Raw genomic sequence first — 27245 nt, forward strand, 5'->3', positions numbered from 1 at the left:
GTTTGAACAGGTGCCGGTGCTGTAGCTGGTGCAACTGCGACTACGGTGAAAGCCTTAAACTGCTCGCTGTAGTAGCGGGCTTGTTCTCTCTCATACAGCAGCTGCTCTATGGCTCCTCCCATGTTGAGGACAGCGTTCTCCAACATAGTCTTGTCCTCCTGTAGCTGGGCATTCTCCCCCAGTAGATGACTGACTAGCTTCCCAGCATCGTCAGTCCTGGTCATCTCCTCACCAAGGCAGGTCTCCAGATCCTCGGTGTTCTTCTCCATGCTCTCAAACTGGACGGCCACCTCGGACACCTCCTGGTCGTCGGCTGCTGGCACGGCCTGGCACGTGTGGTTCCGCCTTCCAAAGAGACGGAAGGGGGAGTCCTCGGGAAACTCATGACGATAGTCCTGGCACACCTGTGCGAAGGCGCATTGCATGGCGAACTGAAGGCCTTGCTCGAAGGTGGGGTAGCGGTTGATGAAGGTGATATCCTGAGTGGAAGGCGCAATCTCACGCCTGCGGATCTTCACCTCAATCTCCCACCGTGGCTGCCATCCTTCTGGCACGGCGGGCTCGACTCAGCCTCTGAACCTGGGTGGTGGCAGGTCAAGAGACGCACACAGTGTCGCCAAAGGGGCACTGAACAACTGGTCGTCGTCCGTGGAGGGGTAGTAGACTCGGGTAAACGGCGGTACGTTGCCAAACGGTGTTGGGCTTCCCATCTATAGAAAAATAAAGAAGGTAGATAAGGGAGTATCAATGACATGATCAAATGGTCGGATGTATGTAAAATAGAATAAGAAATAGTAGAGTGGGAATAAAGTGATAAAATTTAATACATAGGTGGTGGAATTGCAAAATAAGATTGGATGCATAGTAATATGTGAATAACATGGCAACATGATTATAGTGGTGGATGGTATAATAAGACAAATATGCATCTGTGGTATAATTATATAAGCATGCATCTGTGTAAAAGGCATAGTATTTGGTGTATATGTAGAATAAATCAACAACATGTCATGCATATGCAAGATATAAATGCAAAGATTTAGATGAATAGGGATAAGGAGTAAAATATATGTATAGATCAGATAGGGATGAGAAATCATCTTAAGGTTTGGTCTTATCCGAATCCAAGCTAGGGTCACGTTCCTACAGGCAACACATTGCTCTGATACCATCTGAAGAGATCCTCCCCCTTACAGGGTTCGATCTCTGTGCTTATTTGTGCTAGTCCCTGGATCGACTCACTAGCACACACAGTTTCGAGATGTAATACCAAGAAACAAAGGTCGAAAGTACTTTATTACATCGTATCATCCATAACTTAATAGTACCTACAAACTAGCATAACCCCTAGGGTCAACATAACAAATAGAGTTCCAGAATAACCAAAATATTGTTTCACAAACGGTAGCGGAAAAAGTGGAGCAAAGGGGCCTCAACTACTCCCAGAGGAGAGATCATGTTGGAATGTAGGCACATGACCCAAAGAACATCGACGGACCTCACTGTTCATCAGTTTCACCTACATTATTGATTTGCAGCCACTATGTGGTCAATACATTGAATGTATTGGCAAGTTCACCTGGAAGTGATAACAGATCCTACCAAGTATATGCAGTATTTGGCTAGGTGGAGAACATTGAGTAGACACATCAATGCTCCTAACCCAAGTTCAAACCATTCATTTTATTTAAGAAACTGGAATGAGTGAGACCTTCCTTACAGCCCCCATATCTAGTTGCTCATAATTGTCCGTAACCGGGGACACAGCTAAGTACTTAGTTTGACACTCTCGAGAGGTTGTACACATTCCCCACAAGAAATCGACGTGTTAATCCCTTGCTGTCCTCAGGGTAGAGTAGCAACGGCATCGATTACAGGAATTTTCAGACCATAATCACCCAGACCACCTGAGGGATCTACGTTCCCACCTACACGGCTACATCTGCACAACCCCTCGGATCCAGGATCATATGTCTTACATCCATCCTGGCAGAGCCCATATTACCATGTGATTGTACTGGAAGCTACTAAAAAGGAAACTAGTCCAGTCTCTGGTTACCCCGGGTGGCATTCCTCAGTTGCAACACAGGCGCTCCCATAGAAATGGCGAGACGACTCATAGAAATGGACCCATAGAAATGGACCTGACGTCGCATACATCTCCAATTCCTCAAAGCAGCCCACCCAGGACGGTTCATTAAAGTTGTTTTTTGCAAGGTTTCCAAAATACTTCATAATAATAGTTTCAAGGTAATTGAGGTTCCCTCCCACGTATACTACCAAAAATTTCCAACTTTTACATGTGCATTGCATCCATAAGCATCATGCCACAATTGCATATTTGAATTCAAATTTGAATCTCAAAAAGGCTTTGGAAAGTTTTTATTTCAATTTAAACCCTAGGGTTTACACCCATTTAAGCTTTGGTTCTCCAAACCTATAAGGTTTATCTATAAAAGGGGTTTATTGCATATACAAGCTATCCCATAAGTTTTGGAAAATTATTTGGAGTTGAAAAAGTATTTTATTTAAATAGTTATATAGCCCTAAAGGCATTTATAGGGCAAATGTATTTTTGTATATTTTATTTTGAGGGGAAATCACTCCCAAAAGTTGAATCATGGTAAAAAATGATTTTACAAATTTTCTGGAATTTATTTGGACCTATTTGGAGTTCAAAATCAAAAGTTATCAAATAAATGAGAAAAAGGGAAAAAGAAAAGAAAAAAAAAAGGTAAACCGGACCGGTCCGACCACTTGGGCCGAATCGGCCCAGAACCGACCGCACGCGAGCCGGCCCCACCAACCCGGTTCGCCCCGCGCGCGCTGAGTCGCTGACGGGTGGGGCCGCCCTGTCAGGCTCTTCTTCCTCGTTTGGAAAGCGCCGGCCATCACGCGCGCCGGATCTGCCGCGTGCCTTCGCCGCCCCGCCGATTTGGGCGCCCGGAGTTCCTCGTGCCCACGCCGCCCGATTCCTCGCCGGAGCCGCACGGACGCCGCCGCTCGTTTTGGTCACCGCCTGCAACCCTAAGAGTTAGCTCCGCCATCTTCTTCTCCCTCTACTTCTTCATCTCTGTGCGCTTCTTTTCACGCGCGCCTCGTCGCGTTTCGTGCCCGCAGCCGTCGCTCGTAGCTCGCCGGAGCTCCGCCACCCGCGCCGCCGCCTCGTCTTCGTCCTAGGCGAGCGCGCCGACGTCCTCGAGGAGCGCCAACCCCGCCATCGCCCTCGCCGTGCCGCGCCGCATCGACCCCGCACCTCCCCACGCCGTCAGCTTCCCGGAAGAAGCTGCCCGCCGCCCGCCCGTGCCCGCGCCGCCGTCACCCTCGTCTCCGGCGACCGCCGCCGCCGCGGAGGTAAACCCTAGCCCGCCCCGACCGTCCGATCGTGATCCCACGGTCAAGATTAGATCCCCGTTTTATTTTTAATCGAACCGGTACGCACCAATGAGGAGCTGGCACGTGGCACCTATTTTATAAAATAAAAATCTAATTTTAATTCCCCGAATAATTAAATGGCACTTTTGCAGAAAAGCCCCTGTAACTTCAAATGATCATATCTTTTAATCTGTTTGGCCAAATTTAACGATCCACACCTTTTTGGAATCCTTAGGAAATGTAGAATCTTTTGGCACTGTCCGTTTTCAAATTTGAATTTTTGAATCACATTCAAATTACAGAATAGGGTTTAATACCATTTAATTCATAACTAATTATTTAGAAGTCCTTTTTAAATGAAACCAGTGCCCAAAAATTTGTTTTATTATCCTCTGTCCAATGGGACAGAGAAATAAATATTTTGAATTAATTTGTTTGGCTGGTGCCAGTAAAACCTCATTTTAGGGTTTAAACCCAACCTTTGCTAATTGTTTAAAACCCTAATTACATGTGCTTAATTATCAATGCTTAAAATTAGTAGATCACCTAAATAAAATAAACCAAATCATGTCACACGTTGCATTGCATCATAGCATACATTCTTTTGTCAGGTTTGAATTGTTTGTTTATGTGTGTGTATGATATTTGTATTTGAATAGTTTTCTCGGAGAGTGAACCTTGTGATTGTTACGAGTGTTTGAGGTCCAACTTCTACCAAGGCAAGTTCACTTTGATCATATCCTATTACCGTTTGATTTTAAAATACTTATGCATTAGAGTTGTTTGTAGAAATGCATTGATAGGACTATTACTCGTACTTATGCTAGCTATGATTGACCTACTAGCTATAGGGTTACCTTTGTCATGAATCCTCCACCAATAGCCATCGTGATTAGTATTGCTTAGCCATGCTATGTTAGTAAACATGGGAAGGAATTTCAATCACTGTGAAATGACGATGTGGAGTAATTTTGGAAACTTGGCAAAACAACCCTAATGAACCATCCTGGGTGGACTGCTTTGAGATTTTAAGATGTTATGCGACATGGCAAAACAACCTTAACAATGCAGGTGAATCTGACGAAGAGTGAGGTTCGTCGATGTTCTTTGGGTCATGTGCTTAGATTCCAACATGCTCTGTCCTCTGGGAGTAGATGAGGCCCATTTGCTCTACCTTTCCACCTGCAGTTCTATGATACAATGTTATCATGGTTTTGAAACAATATTTGTTTATGCTGGCCTGAGAGGTCATGCAAGGTTGTAAGTACAATTAAGTTCAGGATGATACGATGTAATAAAGTACTTTTGACCGTTGTATCTTGGTATTACATCTTGAACTGCGTGTGCTAGTGAGTCGATCCAGGGACTAGCACAAATAAGCACAGAGATCGAACCCTAGTAAGGGGGCGGTCGCTTCAGATGGTATCAGAGCAATGTGTTGCCTGTAGGAACGTGACCCTATTTTGGATTAGGATAAGACAGACCTGAGACCAAACCTTAGGATTACTTCTTATCCCTATCTGATCTATATATATACATATATTTATTCCTTATCCCTATTCATCTGAACATTTGCATTTATATCTTACATATGCATGACATATTTGTTGTTTTATTCCACATATACACCAAATACTATGCTTTATACCACATATGCATGTTTATTATCTTATACCACAAATGCATACTTATTCTTATTACACCATACACCACTATAATCATGTTGACATGTTACCCACATAATATTATGCATCGAATTTTATATTGACATTTCCACCCTAATATTAATGTTTATTACTTCATTCCCACTTTACTACCTTTACCTTATTTTATTTTCCTTCATACATCCGACCATTTGATCATGTCACTAATACTGTCTTATCTACCTTCTTTGTTTTCAATAGATGGGAAGCCCAACACCGTTCGGCAATGTACCGCCGTTCACCCGAGTCTACTACCCCGCCACTGACGACGACGGTGGGAGATTGAGGCGAAGATCCGCGGGCATGACATCGTGCCTGCTACTCAGGATATCACCTTCATCGCCCGCTACCGCACTTTCAAGCAAGGCTTTCAGTTCGCCATGCAGTGCGCTTTTGCGCAGGTGTGTTGGGACTATCGGCACGAGTTCACGAGACCTCTCCTTTCTGTCTCTTTGGAAGGCAGGACCACACGTGCCAGGCCCTTCCTGCAGCCGACGACCTAGAGGTGTCCGAGGTGGCTGCCCAGTTCCAGAGCATGGAGAAGAACAGTGAGGATCTGGAGACCTGCCTTGGTGAGGAGATGACCAGGACTGACGATGCTGAGAAGCTAGTCGGTCATCTGCTAGAAGAGAAGACCCAATGGAAGGAGGATAGGACTTTGCTACAGAACACCATCCTCAACATGGGAGACGCCATGGACCAGCTGACGTATGAGAGAGACCTGAATCCCTACTACTGCGAGCAGTTCAAGGCTTTCATTGGGGCAGCAGTCGCAGCCGACGCAGAGCCAGCACCAGCTGCCGCACCGGCACCAGACCAGGCCCCACCTCCACCACAGGATCAGGAGGTGGTACTTCAGGAGGAGGTGCCAACTGAGGAGGAGGAGCCCCAGGAGGTCCACGAGATGGACACCCCTGCCACCAACACCCGCTCCAAGAGGAAGAGGGTGAATGGAGCCGCGACATCAGCCCCACCTCCCTAGTCACGATGCCTGCCAGACTTTATCATTTCTTTTCGTTATCAGCTTTGCGAGTTAGTCATTGACCATACAACCTATGTGTATGGCAATGTAGATCGATTGCATTTTTCGTACTTTTATGGGCAGTACCCCATCATGAACAAGTGTGTTTTGCTATAATTTCCAAAACCTTTTATGATTGATTGAGTGTAGGTTTGATATATGCTTGAGTTATATCTTGTTTTGGGGGTTTAGACATCCTTAGATCTATTCTGTCTATTATTCCTCATCTATGCTACCCTAAACAGATGCCTCCGAGATGCCAGAACCCCGCCAACAACGCCGAGGCTAACAACGCCGAAGCAGAGGGAAATGCCGCAACCATGCAGCAATTGTTGGCTGCCCAGACCCAATTCTTCCAACTGATCACTCAGCAAATGGCCAACAACAACGCCAACCACCAGCAGAACCCCAACAACAACCAGCAACACCACCCTCCACAGGTGGATATGCTAACCAGGTTTCTGCGCTTGCGCCCACCCACCTTCTCCAGCTCACCAGAGCCAATCGTGGCAGACGACTGGCTCCGCTCTGTTAACAAGAACTTAAAGACCATCAACTGCACCGAGGAGGAAAAGGTTCGGTTTGCAGCACATCTGTTGGAAGGACCAACCGCATCCTGGTGGGAGAACTACCAGATCACCACCCCCATCGAGCATGTCACATGGGATATGTTCCAAGAAGCCTTCCGCACCGTCCACATCTCAGCAGGGGTGCTCAATCTGAAGAAGAAGGAATTTTTGCGACTCAGACAAGAAAGCCGCACAGTGGTCGAGTTCATCGACCAGTTCAACAGCCTTGCCCGCTATGCGCTGGACAAGGTGAACACGGATGCCAAGCGCCGAGAGAGGTTCTTGGATGCGCTGAATGATGAACTCTCTGTGCAACTGGCTGTTGCTTACACTCCTACTTACCAATCGCTCATGGACAAGGCGATTGTATTGGAGAACAAGCTCCACCAGATGGAGAATCACAAGAGGAGACTCCACCAAGGAGGCTCACACGCGGGGCCACATCAGAAGCCGCGCATCACTCAGGACAGCAGTGGCAGTTTGTCTATGCACAGAGCCGGGGGCCACAATGACAGACGCAGTGGAGGGTATTGGCCATCAGAACCGCCATACCGGAAACAACAACAGCAGCAGCAAGCACCAGCACCAGCACCAGTAGCATCGCCCGAGGCACCACAACGGAAATGGTAACCAGAATAGAGGTGGAAACCAAAATGGAAATGGAAAGGGCCTCACCAACGGCAATGGAGCCGGACAGAACCGCAACCCTGGCAGGGACATCAGCCAGGTGGAGTGCTTCAAGTGCCACAAGATGGGGCACTACTCCAACGACTGCCCGGAGAGGTAGACCGGGAATGTGGTTAAACCAAACCCATTCCAGAAGGGCAACGTGAACCACATCGACGTGGAAGAGATCACCGAGGAGCAAGGTATAGTCATCGGTACCGTTAGCATTAGTTCATTTAAAGCTTTAGTACTGTTTGATACTGATGCTTCCCATTCATTCATTTCAAGAGGATTTGTGCATCAAAATGGATTACCTGTTAGCACATTAGCCAAACCCATGAAAGTACACTCACCGGGGGGAGAATTGATAGCCGCCTATGACTGTCGTGGACTAAGTTTGGAAATAGGAAAAACACCTTTCCCACGGACCTAATAATAATAGAGTCCAAGGGTTTGGATGTCATCCTAGGAATGGATTGGCTGGCCAAGCATGAGGGACTCATAGATTGTGTCAGAAGAACCATCACCCTCACCACCCCAGAGAATAAGCAAATCCGTTTCAAGTCCGCTTTTGAACTTAAGAGACCTAAGGTCAATTCTCTTAAGGGGGTTAGCCTGGACGAGGTTCCAGTAGTGAATGAGTACCCGGATGTTTTCCCGGAGGAGTTGCCAGGTATGCCACCAGATCGTGATGTAGAGTTTCTCATCAAGTTGATGCCTGGAAGTGGACCCTTAGCCTAGAGACCATATGAGATGGCTGTGGATGAGTTGAAGGAATTGAAGAAGCAGCTAGCTGAACAGTTAGCAAAAGGTTTCATCCGTCCCAGTTCATCACCTTGGGGGGCACCTGTCCTGTTTGTGGAAAAGAAGGACAAGAGCCAGCGGATGTGTATCGATTATCGGTCACTAAATGAGGTGACGATAAAGAATAAATACCCCTTGTCTATCATCAACGATCTTTTCGACCAGTTGGAAGGAGCCTGTGTGTTCTCAAAGATCGATCTGTGATCAGGATATTTTCAGCTGAAAATCTGAGAGATGGATATACCCAAGACGGCATTCACCACTAGGTATGGATTGTACGAGTATACCGTGATGCCATTTGGTTTGACCAATGCACTTGCATACTTCATGAACATGATGAACAAGGTGTTCATGGAATTCTTGGACAAGTTTGTCGTGGTGTTCATCGATGACATTTTGATCTATTCCAAGAGCAAGGAAGAGCATGAGCAGCATCTCCATCGTGATTAGTATTGCTTAGCCATGCTATATTAGTAAACGTGGGAGGGAATCTCAATCACTTTGAAATGACGACGTGGAGTAATTTTGGAAACTTGGCAAAACAACACTAATGAGCCATCCTATGGTCCCTCTGAGTCGAGTCTCCGTGGATTCGGAGATGAATCGTCCATGGACGTCTCTTTCGTGGATTCGGGGAGCGCTTGCGTTGCAAATGTGGAATGCCACCTGGGATATCAGAGACTGGACTAGTTTTCCTGTTTAGTAGCTTCCAGTACAACCACAAGCTAAATGGGCTCTGGCTGGATGGAGTAAGAAATATAAACCCAGATCCGAGGGATTCTACTGAGGTAGTTGTGTAGGTGGGAGCACGGGTCCCTCAGGTGGTCTGGGGGAACATGTTCTGAAAATTCGTGAAGTTGATGCCGTTGCTACTCCACCCGGAGGACAACAAGGGATTAACACGTCGATTTCTTGTGGGGAATGTGTACAACCTCTCGAGAGTGTCAAACTAAGTACTTAGCCGTGTCCCCGGTTACGGACAATTATGAGCAACTAGATATTGGGGCTGTAAGGAAAGTCTCACTCATTCCAACTTCTTAAATAAAATGAATGGTTTGAACAGGGTAGGGGCACTTGATGTTTCTACTCAATGTGCTCTAGGTTAACAGGAGCATGGGTGTTTCTACCCCGTGTCCATTAGTTAACAATATTGTAACATTCAATTGTAGTTAGATAAACTATGTTTTGCTACCACGCCATAAAGCCTGAACCCCACTATACCTCAATTGCATATACTTGGTAGGATCTGTTATAACTTCCAGGTGAACTTGCCACTACATTCAAATGTATTGACCACATAGTGGCTGCAATTAACAATGCAGGTGAATCGGACGAAGAGTGAGGTTCGTCGATGTTCTTTGGCTCATGTGCTTACATTCCAACATGCTCTCTCCTTTGGGAGTAGATGAGGCCCATTTGCTCTACCTTTCCACCTGCAGTTCTATGATACAATGTTATCATGGTTTTGAAACAATATTTGTTTATGCTGGCCTGAGAGGTCATGCAAGGTTGTAAGTACAATTAAGTTCGGGATGATACGATGTAATAAAGTACTTTTGACCGTTGTATCTTGGTATTACATCTTGAACCGTGTGTGCTAGTGAGTCGATCCAAGGACTAGCACAAATAAGTACAGAGATCGAACCCTAGTAAGGGGGCGGTCGCTTCAGCATGTGACATGATTGGGTTTATTTTATTTGGATGATCAACTGATCCTAAGCATTGGTACTTAAAAATAATGCATTAGGGTTTTAAACAAAAGGCAAAAACAATTGATTAAAACCCTTGTCGCACCCGTGGCACCCGGGGTACCACTGCTTCGCGACGCGTGGGCCCTCCCCCGGGTTCCCGGGAAGGTCTCATCCCGGGGAGCGCCGACGTGCTTCCCGGCAAGCTACCAGCCCGAAAGGGGCTAGCGGGGCTTCGGGGAATATTCCCGCTTGGGCACCTCCCGGGAAGCTGCTTTCCGGGAGGGGGTTCCCGGGTGCGCGGGACCCGGGTGCTTTCCGGGTCGACTTGCGGGGACGGGGGGGCTCCCGGACGCGGGCCCCCGCCTCGGGTCGTGGGGCCCAGTGGACAGCGCTGTGCGGGCGTGTGGCGGGCGCGGAACGCACGGTCCCACCAAGGCAAGGGGTAAGGCGCGCGGCCCAGTAAACGAGCCGACCGAGGGGTAGTTACCCGTCCGATCCAAGGAACAGTTGTTGTCCAATCCTACTCTAGGGATTTTAGACCCCTAGCGGCGGAGGTGGCATCCATGCGCACTACCAGCTCACCGGGGGGAGTTGTATGCCTCCCCACCCGACACTTGTAACTCATGCACCGTGGCACCTGTGGCATCCCCTTGTGTATAAAAGGAGGACCCATGCCACTGGTCAAGGAGATTAGACGGTTGACGGGTCAGACAATTGGGAGGATAGTGAGTTGGTCAGTTGGTTCCAGCGGATAGCAAGCAGAGAATAGTAAGGAGTACTTAGACATTGAGAGGAAGCCCGGGAACCGGCCCGGCAAAAACTTGTAAATGCTTGATCCGCAATCAATATCAGTTCAGACAGGCAGGACGTAGGGTTTTACACCTCCGGGTGGCCCGAACCTGGGTAAAAACGGGTGTGCATTTGTTCTTACACTAGTGCGCACTCTTGGCGCTTGGTCTCACCAGCCCCGTAGGGCCTCATCGGCCGTGCCGGCGATAACCGGGTCTCCGCCCCAGACGCCCCCACTGAACCTAAAAGGGGGACGTGGCTGCACGCCCCCGGTGTCGGAGCACCGAACGACGACATCTGGCGCGCCAGGTAGGGGGCGCGGGAGTGGACAACGCTGGAGATCGCCGGCAGCACTAGTTCCCATCGACATCGGCTTCACTCTTCTTCGTCGACGAGCCTTGTCACCATGCCCCCCAAGCGGGCTGGTGACTCCCACATAGACCCGCGTGAGGCCCCAGCGGCGCACACGCGGTCGCACGACGTGCGACCCGAGTCGGGAGCTCAAGAGAATCCCGAGCCCTCGAGGGTGCAGCAAGCGCAGCTGCCTCCACCGCCTCCTCGACCGTCGACCGACAATCGGCCGAGGGGACCGGCTGCCCCCAGCGCCGGGGGCAGTCGGGCGAGCACGCATGGCGTTGCCCGGGCCAGCCAACGGGTTGAGTCGCGACCCGAGGATGCCCCGCGGCAGCGGCACCCGGAGCACGCCGCGTCACGGGCGAACCCTGGAGGTTCGCACCCTGCGCACCCGGAGGCGTCCAGGGCCAGGGCGGGAAGCAGCCGTTCAGGAAACCGGTTGCCCCCCGTGCAAACCCCGGCTGAAGCCGTCGTCGCCGCACGCGTCATGGTGCGGTACGAGCCGCAGCAAGGCCCGCCGGCGCACGAGACGTGGGGTGAGGAGTTGGAAGCGCTTCTCGCCCTGGCCGCCCAACAGCCGCAAGGCGAGGGTGCCCCGGTAGGCTCCGGCCACGGGCGGAACTCAGAGCGCGAAGGCGCACCGCCCGCCTCGCGACAGGGGGAGAACCCTTCCCCTCCTCAGCGGGGCTGGGTAGACGGGGGCTCGGAGGGGTCCTCAAATTCCTCGCCCACCGTCCCGGGGGGCGATGCGCGTGGCATCTTGAATGCCCGCCAACAGGAGGACCTGCGCCCGCGCTTGGAGCGCTGGCGCAGGCGCGAGGTGGAGCGTCAGCGCCCACTGGAGCAAGAAGACGCTCCCCTGGGCCCAGAAGACGGCTGCACCGCGTTCACGTGCGAGCTGCGGCGGGTGGTGTGGCCCTGTAAGTTCCGAGCGCCTGCACTCGATACGTATGACCGGACCGCTAACCCCAAAGATTTTCTCCTGACCTATACGCTGGGCATGCATGCCATCAGCGCCGACGACAAGGTCAGGGCGAACTGGTTCCCGATGGTCCTGAAGGGATCAGCGTGAACGTGGTTGCTCAACCTGCCCGCCGGATCCGTCGCCACCTGGGCAGACCTGCGTGAGCAGTTCGTGAGCGCGTTCCAGAGAGGCTACAAGCGCCCGGGGACCATGACGTTGCGGGCCTTCGTCAACCGCTTCTCCAATCTCTCCTATTCTATCCCGGAGGCGGAGGCGGCCGCCATCATCAACACCTTCGCCATCAACATCCACGATCCCAAGATGCGTGAGAAGCTGAGCACGCATCGGATCCGGACGACGCAGGACTTGTACGCCTTGGCCCACAAGTGTGCCATGGCCGAGAAGGGGCGCCTAGCGCCCGAGCTGGCAGCCCAGGCTGCCGCGAGCCCTGGCGAGGGCTCGCAGAAGAAGGGTTCCCGTAAGCGCAGCGGGAAGCAAGTCCTCGCTGCGGACACGGGGGCTCCTGCTGCGAGGTCCACGAAGAAGGCCTCGCCGGGAGGAGAGACTGGCGGGAAGCAGGGCGACGCGTCCCGCTGCCCTATCCACAACAACTCCCCCCACGACGTGCAGAGTTGCCGCGTCCTGCAAGGGTCAAGCAGCGGCGGGAGCAGCGCGACGAGGAGCGCCGCGCCGCCGGCGCCTGCTTCAATTGCGGCGACATCGGGCATCTCTCCCGAGATTGCCCGAACGACCCCAGAGCGGGTCCGAGGCCGGCCGGCGGTGGTGCCGGCAGGGTTGAACCCCAAGGGGGGCGCGGCCAGCCCCTCGCTGCGCGGGAACGCCCTCCTCGGGGGCGTGACAGGGCACGCGCCGAGGAGCAGCGCGAGTCCGACTATACCGGCGGCGACGAACCGAGCTTCCAGGAGCCTCGTGGCGTCGCCTGCATCCATGGTGGAGCTCACGCTCTCCCATCCCACGCCGCGGTGAAGCGCCTCACCCGCAACGTGTGCGTGCTGTTGCCGGATGCGGAGCCGCAACAGCCGCCGAGGTGGTCGCACGTGCCGATCACCTTCAGCGCCGACGATCACCCGGTGCGACAGTTGGGTTCCGGGGTAATACCCTTCGTCGTCTCGCCGATCATTAGCAATATGACGGTGACCAAGGTGCTGGTGGACAACGGAGCGGGGCTTAACCTCCTGTCCGCCAGGCTGGTGGAAAAGCTCCAGCTGCCGATGGAGCAGCTGAAGCCCACCGAACCGTTCCGGGGGGTGAACCCCGGGATCGTGCACCCGCTGAGACGCATCACGCTGCCGGTCACCTTCGGGTCCCGGGAAGCGTTCAGGACCGAGCACATAGTTTTCGACGTGGCGCATACCCTGTTACCCTACAACGGGATCCTTGGTCAGCCGGCGCTGATCAAGTTTTTGGCAGCTACGCATTGCGCCTATCGCGTGATGAAGATGCCGTCCGTCTACGGAGTCCTTTCCATCGGATGCGATCTCAAAGACGCAGCTTGGTGTGTGGGCGAGGTCGTCCGGGCCGCTGCTGCAGCTGACGCTTGCGACGAAGGTGTGGTCGAAGACGACGCCTTGCCGGGTGAAGCCCTAGCAACGAAGAAGGCCCGCGCCACCCCGCAAGGGCTAGCCGGGGGAGGCGTAGGCTCGAGCTCACGCCCCGGCAAGGGGCAGGGGCTCCGGGAGGAGGCCGCCAAAGTGAAGAAGCTGCCCCTCCAAGCCGGCGACAAGGAGTGCACCGTTACTGTCGGTGCAAACCTGACCGCCAAATAGGAAAGCGCTCTCGTCACCTTCCTCCGGGAAAACGCCAACGTGTTTGCCTGGGAACCGTCGGACCTTCCCGGAGTCCCCAGGGAGGTGATTGAGCATTGGCTCGCGGTGCGCCCGGATTGATGACCTGCGGGAGACGTTTGACAACCTCCGCAGGATCGAGCTCAAGCTGAACCCTGATAAGTGCACCTTCGGTGTCAACTCCGGGCAGCTTCTGGGTTTCTTGGTTTCGCACCGGGGGATACAGGCCAACCGACCAAGATAGAAGCCATCGAGAAGATGGAGGCCCCCCACAAGGTGAAAGATGTTCAGTGCCTCAACGGCTGCGTTGCCGCACTGGGACGCTTCATCTCCAGGCTGGGCGAGCGTGCCTTGCCTTTCTTCCGGGTAATGAAGAAGAAGGGTCCAGTTGACTGGACTCCCGAGGCCGAGGCGGCGCTCCAGGAACTCAAGCGATACCTGAGGTCACCCAAGTTGGGCGAGCCGCTGCTACTCTACCTGGCGGCGACTGACCAGGTGGTCAGCTCGGTGTTGGTTGCCGAGAGGGAGGTAGACGTCCCGGGGATTGGGGTTGCGGGGCAGGGGGCTGAGCAGCCTCCGGCAGCCACCTCAAACCCGGGGACCGCCCCAAAGCCGGCGACCTCGGCGCTGCGGAAGCGGTTGGTGCAGCGACCGGTGTACTTCGTTAGTACGGTGTTGCGCGACGCGCGGACAAGGTACCCGCAAGTACAGAAGCTCCTTCTAGGGATTCTCCTTGCGTCCCGCAAGCTGCGCCACTACTTCCAGGCGCACCGCGTCACGGTGGTGTCCGGGTTCTGTCTCGAACCATGAAGCCACCGGGAGGGTGGCCGAATGGAGGATGGAGCTGTCGGAGTTTGACCTCCACTTCGCTAACTCCAAAAGCATCAAGAGCACGGCCCTGGCGGACTTCGTCGCGGAGTGGACGTCCACGGGCGTAGAAGAAAGTGAGTTGGGGACCGGCCTTCCCGGCAAGTTGGACGAGGGCCACCGGGTCCTCTACTTCGACGGTGCATTCAGTCTCTAGGGAGCAGGGGCCGGGGTCATCATCGAGTCGCTAACAGGGGACCAGCTGCGGTTCGCCGTTCCACTCGACTTCGCTAACTCCACCAACAACACGGCGGAGTACGAAGCTCTACTTGCCGGGTTGCGGGCAGCGGTCGCCCTCGACATTAAGCGCCTGGTTGTTCGTGGTGATTCCCAGCTTGTGATCAACCAGGTGAACAAGGACTACGATTGCCCTCAAATGGCGCCGTACGTGGAAGAGGTCCGCAAGCTGGAACGGAAGTTCAAGGGTTTGCGCTTCGAGCACGTCAAGCGGAAGGACAACTTCGCTGCTGACGAGCTGGCCAAGATGGCAGCAGAGCGCCGGAAGCCTCCGGCCGGGGTGTTCTGTCAGAAGCAACTGGCTCCTTCGGTCACCCCCCAGCTGGCTGCCGGGGACGCCCCTCCGGCAACCGTAGGAACCCCTGCAGCAGCGGGGGTACATGCCGCTGATATGACGGCATCCGTTGGTAGGGAGATTCCTCCCTGGGCGGAAGAGATCTCCCGCTATTTGAAAGGGGAGGCTCTCTCGGAGGATGACGTCGCCGCGGAGCGTGTAGCGCGGCAAGCCAAGATGTGCACTGTGATAGATGGCAGCATCTACCGCAGGCGTGCGAATGGTGTCAAACTCATCGGCGTGCCGCAGGAAGAAGGGTGTGCGCTGTTGGAGGACATACATCGAGGCACATCTTCACACCATGTGGCCTCCCGGGCTTTGGCTGGCAAGGTTTTCCTGCATGGCTTCTACTGGCCCACGGCCCTGGCCGACGCAGAGCGGCTGGTGAGGACGTGCGAAGCGTGCCAGTTCCACTCAAAGAAGAGCAACCAACCAGCCCAGGCCCTGCATGTCATCCCGTCTTCATGGCCGTTTGCGGTCTGGGGACTGGACATCGTCGGCAAGCTGCCAAGGGCGGTTGGTGGTTACGAATACTTGTTTGTGGCCATCGACAAGTTCTCCAAATGGGTGGAGGTGGAACCAGTGCGCAAGGTGACCGCCCAGGCGGCCGTCAAGTTCCTTAAGGGCATTGTGTGCCGGTTTGGTGTTCCTAACAGCATCATCACTGACAACGGCACGCAATTCACTAGCGCGGCGTTTCACGCCTACTGCGAAGACATGGGCACTAAGCTGCGCTTCGCGTCTGTCGCTCACCCGAGGAGCAACGGATAGGCGGAGCGAGCCAACGCAGAGGTTCTGCGGGGGCTCAAGACGAGAACCTTTGACAAGCTCAAAGGCCACGGGAAGCACTGGATCGAAGAACTCCAGCCCGTGCTGTGGTCCATCCGGACCACACCTAGTCGGGCAACGGGCGAAACTCCTTTCACCCTTGTCTACGGGGCAGAAGCGGTGCTGCCCCTCGAGCTCAAGTACGGATCTCCCCGAGTACGCACGTACGGCGACACCAGCCAACACGAGCAAAGGGTCGACGATCTAAACTTCATCGAAGAGCTTCGATGCCGGGCTGCTGTGCGAGCCGTGCGCTACCAGCAAGGGCTTCGTCATTATCACGACAGACGAGTCCGTCCCCGGGGGCTCGAGAACGGAGACCTTGTCCTGCACCGGATACAGGGAACGAAGGCCGGGAGCAAGTTGACTCCGAAATGGGAGGGCCCCTTCCAGGTAGTGCAGGGGACCAGGCCGGGGGCTGTCCGCCTGGAAACCGAAGACGGCTTGCCGGTGCCCAATAGCTGGAATGTTGAACACTTGCGCAAGTTCTACCCGTGAAGCGGTGGAGCCTGACTCTCAGGTGATGCCTCCGATGCATACCTCTCGAACTAGTGTAACCGGGCAGCCCCCCCGTGTAAATCGCTAGTTAATCGTGAATACAGATAAGTGTTTCGTCCCTGAGCTTTGGTTTTGCCTTGTTCATTCCCGTGTTTTCCCCTCTTGCCTCCTGCTTTAAGTGCACAAAGATGTCTTTCCATGCTTGGTTGTGAGCATGGGGCTGCCGTGGCCCCGAAACGAAAACCCGTTGCCGGATCGTTCCGGCACGCTACATGCCGTTGGCGGGCTTCCCGCAACGTGCATCACTTGACATGCCGTTGGCGGGCTTCCCGCAACGTGCATCACTGGGCATGCCGTTGGCGGGCTTCCCGCAACGTGCATCACTGGGCATGCCGTTGGCGGGCTTCCCGCAACGTGCATCACTGGTCGTGCCGTTACCGGGCTTCCCGCAACGTGTAATACTAGGCGTGCAGTTGCTCGGCCTCCCACAGCCTGCACCGCGCAGTCGCTGCGCCTGGGAAAGGAAATGCTCACCTCCAAGTTTGGCATCGACCCCTTTGTGCCGGGGGCTGCGAAGCAGGAGAGATTTATCTGTTTTACCCGTGTTACTTGTTTCCGTAAGTTTCGAAGATTTTCGTGCCGTTGTGCCCCTGCTGTGCTTCCTCAAAGGGGCGGTTCCTGGTCGAGGGTCGCCGCAGAGGCATTGTGGTGGTGCATCCCATCAACGTCCAGCGCCGACGGAGTGCATTGCCACAGTGCCCTTGTCGCCCCCCTCCGTAGGACACCTCCGCAAGGAGCAGGGGCTGCCGCGGAGACTCTATGGTAGTGCATGCCATCCGTGCCTTGCACCGACGGGTGCACTATAATGGGGACCCGGCCGCATTCCTTTGAAAGAGCCTTTTTCGGGCGCGGGTCGTTGCGAGGACGCTGTGATGGCGCCAGTGCCGGCACTCGTCGCCCGTTCCGGCCCATCACCGCGTCCTTGCCGCGGCCCTCGAGCAGTTTTGCTCCCGGGTAACTAGGGTCGTCGCCTCCCTTGGGACGAGTTCCCACGAGAAAATCTAGGTCTCCCCAGTTGCGGGGGCTGACGCTGGGAGGCTATAACTTCCTCGCCACCCGTGCCCGCCGTTCGGGGTGGGGCGAAGCCGGCGGCGAGGACGTTATAGCCGTCCCGCGGCTGCTCCCGGGGCGGAGTCCTCCTAAGCCAGGGTTCGTCCCTGAAAGCCAGGTTCCGCCCCTGAGGGCGAGGGTTGCCACGTGAGCGTGGTGATAGCATCGTCGTCGGCGGTTGCCACCAGCGGCGATCCTGCCCCCGCGTTCCTGCCGCATCCCTCCGAGATCGTTTCCCTTGAATAGGTACCCCAGATGGTTTTCTACCGAGGCAGTGCCCCGTCTGTACTCTACCGCAGAGCATCGCGAAACATTGGACCGAATGGAAAAGCTGAGTATCTGAACATGAACGCTGAATTCACTAAGAGCTGAACGAAACTGAGCACTGTCCCGCTGGGTGCGGCCCCGGATCCCTCGCGTAGCCGGAGTGTTAAAAGGGACGCTTGCGGGGGGGAGTGCGCTCCCCGTGGGGCTCCCGGGTCCGCCCCGGGAGGACACGGCTTGGAGTGGTTACCCCGCAAGCGAAGTAGCTCCCCGCTACCGCTTGGCCACAGGTCGGCACCGCGGGTCCGTCTCGGGTCCCTGGTCTGGTCAAGGGCACGCGAGTCCCCCCGCAACACAAGGCAAGACACGCGAAGGCTAAGGGAACCACCCCGCGGGGCAGCCTCGGGAATAAAGGACAAAAATTGAGGAAACTAACAAGCTTGATTGACTAAGTGTCGAATGGTTACACGGACTAATCAAAAGGTCATTGTCCAAACGGCGCTAAGCGCAGTACTTGCAGGAAAAGCGAACAAGAAGAAGGTACAGTGGAAGCAACGAGTATAGTTGGGGGCTGCGGCAACTAGCTGTCGCCGTCTTCGGGCGGGGGCTCGATGGAGGGTTCAATCTCTGGCTTCATCTAGATCCGCTCGATGACCTCGTCGACGAACTCGCGCACTGCTTGGGTGTGCGGGGGCTCGTCCTCGCTGTCGGACCAAGCATCCAGCAGAGACTCGAAGGGGAACTCCGGATTCGCGAGAGGATCGTCCCGGCAACCTCCCGGGCGCAGTTGGCGACTTCGTTGGCGCCATACTTGGCGATCAAGACATCGAGCGCCCCGAGCTTCCCCAGCAAGTCGGACAAGAAGGGGATCAGCGTCGTGACGTCCGTGCCGTCCACCTCCGCCGCCTGCAGCTCGAACTTGGGCAGCAGGTCGCGCAGCGACTCGGCGATCTTCGCCAGCTTCTCCGCCTCGAGCTGCCGCTGCCCGCTCAACGTCGACATCGGTGAGCCCCGCTAGCCGCAACGCCTTGATCTTCTCCACGATGGGGAGGAGGTTGGCGTCGCGGTGGTACCTATCCTGCCAGCCGATCTGGGGCACCGGCAACTCCTTCGGCGGCTGGATGAACTCCTGGGGGTCCTCCACTCGGACCAAGCACCAGTCGCCTCACCACTCTTTTTCGATCTTCTTCCCCGACCGGACGATGAACTCCGACTTCATCTGGTCGCGGGCGCGGAAAACCACCCCCGACGACATCGCCTTCGCGTTGTCGATGCGTGGGTAAAAGTAATGGCGGAAGAGCCCCACCGACGGCATCACCCCCACGAACGCCTCGCAGAGGAACTGGAAGGTGGCGAGGAGGAAGAGCGAGGTGGGGTGGAGCTGCGCCACCCGCAACTAATAGGACTCCATCAGCGCGTGGAGGAACAGAGAGAAGGGCGCCACCATGCCGCAGAGGAGGAAGCGCGCGAACACCCGGAAGTCATTATCCTGGTGTTCGATGACCGCCGGGAAGATCCGCGTCTCCCCATGCTCGTTGAAATTGGAGGCGACAGCGTGCCGGAGCTTCCCCAGCGCCTCGCCGTTATAGCCGGGGCGGAAGAAGGCGACTATGGCGTGCATCTCCCGCCTCTTCTGGTCCTTGGCAGCGGCCGCTTTGAGTGCCACCTCGGTCTTGCTGGCCGCGGGCTTCTTCAAAGACTGGACCTCCTTCCCCTTCCTGGTGGTGGGGGCGCCATGGGCAGCAAGGGCGGAAGCTGGCAGGAGCGCGGGGATACGACATGCGGAAGAGGATGGAGGCGAAAGGGCGAAGTATTGTTCCCCTGTTGGCAACAGTGGAGGCTTTATGGCACCCGGCCGTATGATAACGGCAGGTTCCGTACCCTACGGGTGCGCAGGGATAACTCCTAATCACTGGGAGTAATGCGCGGAGTGGCCTTAACTACCCTATTTGGGGGGGAGTTAGGGCGGAAATCCGCGCGTCCACTGCTCCGCTTTTAACGGCGCCGCACAAGGGGCAGCGAAGGGACGCGGGCCCGTGACTGATCTGGGGCCCACGCGTCGGTTAAGGGCGTAGCCCGGCAACCGACTAGTGGGAGACCTTTCCAGGAACAGGTGATGCCGGCCCATGCCTGGGGGCTACTGTCGCACCAGTGGCACCCGGGGTACCACCGCTGCGCGACGCGTGGGCCCCTCCCCACTAGTGGCACCCGGGGTACCACCGCTGGGCGACGCATGGGCCCCTCCCCCGGTTTCCCGGGAAGGTCTCATCCCGGGAAGCGCCGACGTGCTTCCCGGCAAGCTACCAGCCCGAAAGGGGCTAGCGGGGCTTCGAGGAATATTCCCGCTTGGGCACCTCCCGGGAAGCAGCTTCCCGGGAGGGGGTCCCGGGTGCGCTGGGCCCGAGTGCTTCCCGGGTCGACTTGCGGGGACGGGGGGGCTCCCGGACGCGTGCCCCCGCCTCGGGTCGTGGGGCCCAGTGGACAGCGTTGCACAGGCGCATGGCGGGCGCGGAACGTGCGGTCCCACCAAGGCAAGGGGTAAGGCGCGCGGCCCAGTAAACGAGCCGACCGACGGGTAGTTACTCGTCCGATCCAAGGAACAGTGGTTGTCCAATCCTACTCTAGGGGTTTTAGACCCCTAGCGGCGGAGGTGGCATCCATGCCCACTACCAGCTCACCGGGGGGAGTTGTATGCCTCCACGCCCGACACTTGTAGCTGATGCACCGTGGTACCTGTGGCATCCCCTTGTGTATAAAAGGAGGACCCATGCTAACGGTCAAGGGGGTTAGACGGTTGACGGGTCAGACAGTTGGGAGGATAGTGAGTTGGTCAGTCGGTTCCGGCGGATAGCAAGCAGAGAATAGTAAGGAGTACTTAGACATTGAGAGGAAGCCCGGGAACTGGCCCGGCAAAAACTTGTAAATGCTTGATCCGCAATCAATATCAGTTCAGACAGGTAGGACGTACGATTTTACACCTCCGGGTGGCCCGAACCTGGGTAAAAAACAGGTGTGCATTTGTTCTTACACTAGTGCGCACTCTTGGCACTTGGTCTCACTGGCCCCGTAGGGCCTCATCGGCCGTGCCGGCGATAACCGGGTCTCCGCCCCAGACGCCCCCACCGAACCTAAAAGGGGGACGTGGCTGCACGCCCCCGGTGACAGAGCACCGAGCGACGACAACCCTAAATTATAATTTTATTGGCATCAGTCAAGTAATTTAATTCAAAATAAATATTTCTCTGCCCCAATGGACAGAGGATAATGAAAAAAAAATTTGGGCACTGGTTTCAATTAAAAAGGATTTCTAACTAATTAGTTATGAATTAAATGGCATTATAGGCCTTTCTATAAATTGACTATGATTCAAATATTCAAATTTGAATTTAAACAGTGCCAAAAGATTCTACAGGTTGAGAGCTTTCCAAAAAGATAAAATTTGTCAAATTTGCTGAAAGGGTTTAAAAGTTATGATCATTTGATGTTATACGGGCTTTTCTGCAAAAGTGCCATTTAATTAAAACCGGGGGATTAAAATTACTTTTTATTTTTCTAATAAAGTGCCGCGTGTTAGCTCCTGATTGGTTGATACCGTTTCGTTTAAATGAAATAAACCTGATCTAATCTTGGCCGTTGATCTTAGATCGGACGGACGAGGGCTCTCGGGCTCACCTCTGGCCGGCTAGGGTTCCGGCGAGCGGTCGTCCGGCGGCGACGCGGTGCGGGTGGTCGCCGGTCGTCGGGGAAGAGATGGGTGAAGGCGGCACGACGAGACGAGCTCGGGGACGCGGTCCGTTCGGCGAGGCGAGGTCCGAGGCAACGCCTAGGACGGCGACGAGGGGCGGCGGCGTAGCTCGGTGCTCCAGCGAGGTCGGCGAGCGGCGTCCGGCGGGTACGAAGCTCCAAACGAAAAACCGGTTGCGTCAAAAAGTGTGTGCAAGGTCGAGGAGCTCCGAAAATTTGAATATTCGGCCGAAGGTGCTCACCGGCGAGGTCGGCGCGACGCGAAGACGGCGGCAGCGGGCTCCTTGCTCCGGCGAGGCAATTCGGCGGCGTGGGCACGTGCGAGATGGGGCGAGCAGAGGGGAAAGAAAGAGGAGGGGCGGAGCTTTATAGGGACGCGCGGGAAAGGTCACGGGGAGCACAGGGATGGCGGATCCGGGTGATGGCGGCGGCGCGGATCAAGCGCGTGACCGGCGGGGGGTTTCCCCTTCGGGGAAGATGACCCCGACAGGTGGGGCCCACCTATCGGTGGCTGACGCGACGCGCGCGCAGCTGGGGCCGGCTCGGTTTGGGTGGCTCGGGCGGGACATGGCCGGTTCGGCCCATTTGGCCGGGTCAGTCCGGTTTTCTTCCTTTTTTTTTTCTTTTAGCCTTTTCTTTTTTTGTCCCTTTTCTCATTTCTTTAATATCTTTTGATTTTGAACTCCAAATTGATCCAAATAAATTTCAGAAAATTTGTAAAATCATGATTCAACTTTTGGGAGTAACTTCCCTTCAAAATAAAATATATAAAAATACATTTGTCCTATAAATACCTTTAGGGCTATATAACTATTTAAATAAAATAGTTTTTCAACTCCAAATAATTATCCAAAAATTATGGGATAGCTTATTTATGCAATAAATCACTTTTGTAGTTAAACCCTATTGGTTTGAAGATCCAAAGCTCAAATGGGTGAAACCCTAGGGTTTAAATTGAAATAAAACAGTTTCAAAGCCTTTTGAGATTCAACTTTGAATTCAAATATGCAATTGTGGCATGATGCTCATGAATGCAATGCACATGTAAAAGTTTAAAAAAATTGGAATGTTACAGAGCGAAATACCAAGTTATATAACTCACGGACACATGTCCACAATCATCATTTCCATGTTGGAACACTCAGAGGTTGAAGAAGACCAGCAGTCTTCTGATGCTCTGCCTTCACACGGCAACATACATCTAACAATGTGCTCTTTCATTCCAGTCTACCAATAGCTCTTTCGGATGTCTTGATACATCTTGTTAGAACCAGGATAGATAGCAAGAGGTGTGTCATGGGGTTCTTTGAGAATAGAATCTCTTATGTCTTGATTATTAGGAACAACCATGCGATCATGAAAGAACACGGTTCCTTTGTCATCAAGTGAGAATCTCTTAGCTTTGGGATCTTTAGCTTTTATCTGATCGGAAACCTTCTTGAGAACTTCATCAAGGAGCTGAGCTTTACGAATTTTGTCTTCCAAGGATGAAACAGAAGTGACGACCAGATTTGCAAGATAACCTTTTGGAACAAGCTCAAGGTTAAGATTCTTGAAGTCCTCACTGTCGTCGCATGGTGCTCCGACACCAGGGGCGTGCGGTCACGGCCCCCTTTTAGGTTTGGCAGGGGAGTCAGGGTTCGCCCCGGTGATCGCCAACACGGCCGATGAGGCCCTGCGGGGCCGGCGAAATGAAGTACTAAAAGTGCGCGCTAAACTAGGAACAGATACGCGCACGTTTTTACCCAGGTTCGGGCCACCCGAAGGTGTAAAACCCTACGTCCTGCTTGTCTGAGCTGGTATTTGTTTTGAATCAAGTGTTTACAGGTTGCCGGGTCAGTTCCCGGGTACCCTCTACCTCTGGCTAGGTACTCCTTACTATCTCTGCTAATGCAAGAGGCTAACTGCCGGCTGATCGAACTCAACCGAACCCTATCGTCTACTGGAACCAACTGAGATTCCAACCCTTTGACCGGGGTCCTCCTTTTATACTCTAGGGGATGCCATAGGTGCCACGGTGCATGGGCTACAAGTGTCGAGCGGGGAGGCATACAACTTGCCCCCGGTGAGCTGGTGGCGCGCATGGACGCCACCTCCGCCGCTAGGGGTCTAAAACCGTAGAGTAGGATTGGACAGCCATTGTTCACTTAATCGGACGGGTAACGCCCCGTCGCACAGCGGTGGTACCCCGGGTGCCACTGGTGCGACAGTAGCCGCCGGGCGTGGGCCGGCATCACCTGTCCCCGGATGAGTCTCCCCCAGGTCGGTTGCCGGGCTACACCCTTAACCGACGTGTGGGCCCCGATCTGCCGCGGGCCCGTGTCCTTTCGCTGCCCCGTGTACGGCGCCGTTACAGAAGTGGAAGTGGGCGCATGATTTCCGCCCTAACTCCCCCCCTAAATAGAGAAGTTAAGGCCATTCCACGCATTACTCCTAATGATTAGGAGTTATCCCCGTGCATCCGTAGGGTGCGAAACCGGCCGTTACCAAACGGCCGGGCGTTATAAAGCTATTACTGTTGCCAAAAGGGGAAAAACACTCTGCCCCCATAGCCTTCGTCTTCATCCCCTTTCGCATCTTGCATCCCTGCGATCCTGCTAGCCTTCACACTCGCTTTCCATGGCGCCCCCCACCACCAGGAAGGGGAAGGAGGTCTAGGTCTCAAAGAGAGCCGCGGCCAACAAGAGTGAGGCGGCAACCAAGGCGGCCGCCGCCAAGGACCAGAAGAGGTGGGAGATGCGGGCCACGGTCGCCTTCTTCCACCCCAGCTACAACGGCGAGGCGCTGGGGAAGCTCCGGCACGCCATCGCCTCCAACTTCCACGAGCACAGGGAGATGCTGATCTTCCCGGCGGGCGTTGAGCACCAGGACAACGACTTTCGAGTGTTCGCGCGCTTCCTCCTCTGCGTCCTGGTGCCGCCCTTTTCCCTATTCCTCCATGCACTGATGGAGTCTTACCAGCTGCGGGTGGCGCAGCTCCACCTCACGTCGCTATTCCTCCTCGCCACCTTCTAGTTCCTCTGCGAGGCGTTCGTGGGGGTGGTGCCGTCAGTGGGGCTCTTACGCCACTACTTCTACCCCCGCATTGACAACGCGAAGGCGATGTCGTCGGGGGTGGTATTTTGCGCCCGCGACCAGATGAAGTCAGAGTTCATCGTCCGGTCGGGGAAGAAGATCAAAAAGGAGTGGCGGAGCGATTGGTGTTGGGTCCGAGTGGAGGACCCCCAGGAGTTCCTCCAGTCGCCGACGGAGCTGCCGCAACCCCAGAACGGCTGGCAGGACAAGTACCACCGCGACGCCGACCTCCTCCCCATCGTGGAGCAGATCAAGGTGCTGCGGCTAGCGGGGCTCACCGACGTGGATGTGGCACACACCTTCGTCCACCGGCGCATAGCCCCGCTGCCGCTACGCTCCTGGCCCGCGTGGATGTACACGGGTCCCGGGGACAAGACACGCCTCCAGCAGGACGACGTGGACTTGGAGACCCTCAGGATGTGGGTGAGGGGGATCTCCAGCGAGATCTTCCAATCAACAGAGTTCCCGCCGGGGGTTTCCTCCCTTCACGCCGGCGTCAAGGCGCTCAGCGACATCGTTGGCGCCTTGCCGCCCTGCAACGTGTGGGGGTTGATGCACGACACCCCCACTCGGGTCCCACACACTCCCCCGCAAGCACCCCGCGAGAAGCAAGTGCTCAAGGAGAGCGGTGGCCGATCTGAGCCAAGCTGGCCCTCCCTCTAGTCGCTGGACGACGAGGCGGGCCAGGCGGCTGCGTCCCCGGAGGTCGTCGCAGTGGACGACGACGACGAAAGCAGCGACAGCGCGCCTCTGATCGTGAGGAGATCAAAGGCGTTTGCAGCAGCCGCAGCCATCTCCTCGACGGCGACGTCCGCCCTGGTAGCGGCCCCCAACTTTGCGGCGGCGGCCGCTTCAGGGGCGCTCATCGGCACCTCGGCGGCATCCGCCGCCACAGGGGCTGCGGGTGCCTCAGCGGCGGCCTCCGCCTCAGCAGCAGCCACCAGCACCGGGGCGGCAGCCGCTCCCGGGGCACCCGCCGGTACTCCGGCCGCGCCCGCGTCTGCAGGGGTCGCCGGAGTCTCGGTAACAGCCTTCACCCCAGTAGTGGGAGCCTCCCCGAGGTCGGCTCCCGGCATCGCGGTGGCATCACGTCGACACCCGGGACTCTCCGGGTCACGACGACTCCGCGGGCGCCTACGGCGCTACCTGCTCGGGGGGTCTTCCGGGCTTCGCGCTCCGGCGTAACCCCCCGAAGTCTAAATTGTCGGTGGGTGCCAGCAAGAGGGCGAGGAGCGATTCCCCGCCCGGCACACCAAGCAAGAGGGCGCGCGCCGATGCTAGCGACGCCGCCGACCCCACTGCCGCAGGGGTCCGCAGCGGCGCGATCGCGCCCCCTGACGGCCCAGCCCCCACGGGGGCAGGGCCGGCAACCAGTATGTCTTCGTTACTTCTCAGCAACTGCAATTTTTGTTAGCCAAACTCATGAACGTACCTCTTTTCGCAGTAAGCGGCAGCTTGTCCGCGGCAAGCCTCTTGGATGCTCCCGCCGGCACAGGCGAGGCAGGAGAGGCTCCCCCCGCAAGCCCGACAGCCGCGCAAGGTAACCATCCTGGTTACTCGCTGATCCTCATGCTTCTCATCGTGGCAGGCACAAGCGCGCGCACACCTCGAACGGGCGCGACCGTGGTCGATCTTGACCCGGTCGTCGAAGTCGCGGGGGCGGAGGTGGAGCCGGAACCGGCTCTCACGTCAAGCCCCGCCGCGGCGGAGGCAGGGGCAGCGGTGGACACCGCCACCGCTGAGACGGTGCCCGTGGGGAGCAGGGAGGCTTCCCCAGCCCCGGGGTCCCTGGGCGCAGGCGCAGGGGAAGTTGCCGGGGAAGGACAGCAAGACCCCCGGGAGCTGGTTGGCGACCCCGCGCACAGCCCCACATCGGCAGCGGGGGCTTCATCGTCCTCAGCTGCACTCCCCGGTACCGATCTCGGCACCCTCGCCGGTGTTGCTTGGAACCCCCTCACCTGGGATCCGAGCATCTTCGAGCGGGGGCACCGGTTCCTGGACGCCGTCAGGGACCAGCAACAGGCCTTCGTCACCTGCTTCAACGAGGTGAGGGAGCATCACGCTGCCACCAAGAACCAGCTTGGCGAGGTGTGGGAGGCCGTGGAGAGAGAGCGGCGAGAATTGTCCCGGCTGCGCGAGGAGATGCGCCTCGCCGAGGAGGAGGCGCGGCTGGCTCGGCAAGCCCTTGAGGACGCCCGAGAGCCGGTGGTCCCGGAGGCCGAGCTCCATCGGCAGCTAGAGGCCCAGCGCACGGAGCTTCAAGGGAAGCTCAACTCAATGGCGGCCACCCTTGAGGCGACCAGGAAGGAACATGCCGAGGTGGTCGCGGCGGCCCAGACCCGGCTGGACGAGAAGAGTGTCCTGACCGCCAACTACTGCGGCGAAATCCAAGGCCTTCGCGTCATGCTGGGGGTGCAAGTCAAGGCCATCGAAGATGCGGTGGGAGCGGCGGCTCGGCACAAGACCGAGCTCGGCTCGACCAAGGATAGAGCGGCCAGGCTTGAGACCGAGCTGGCCGCCGTCCGGGAGGAGCTTGCCAAGGCCGGC

At 55.9% G+C, this 27245-nt stretch overlaps 1 protein-coding gene across 1 annotated transcript; it reads right to left on the reverse strand.

Moving 5' to 3' along the window:
- Positions 1–22850: 22850 nt before the first annotated feature.
- LOC104582176 lies at positions 22851–25774 on the reverse strand. Its single transcript, XM_010231535.1, has 2 exons — positions 25447–25774; positions 22851–23146 (listed from the first exon to the last, which is right to left on the reverse strand). Exons 1-2 carry the CDS (start codon positions 25772–25774, stop codon positions 22851–22853), a joined length of 624 nt encoding a protein of 207 aa, XP_010229837.1.
- Between the last annotated feature and the right edge of the window lie 1471 nt (positions 25775–27245).

This window comes from Brachypodium distachyon, chromosome 1, assembly GCF_000005505.3.
Source record: "Brachypodium distachyon strain Bd21 chromosome 1, Brachypodium_distachyon_v3.0, whole genome shotgun sequence".
Taxonomy (NCBI): domain Eukaryota; kingdom Viridiplantae; phylum Streptophyta; class Magnoliopsida; order Poales; family Poaceae; genus Brachypodium; species Brachypodium distachyon.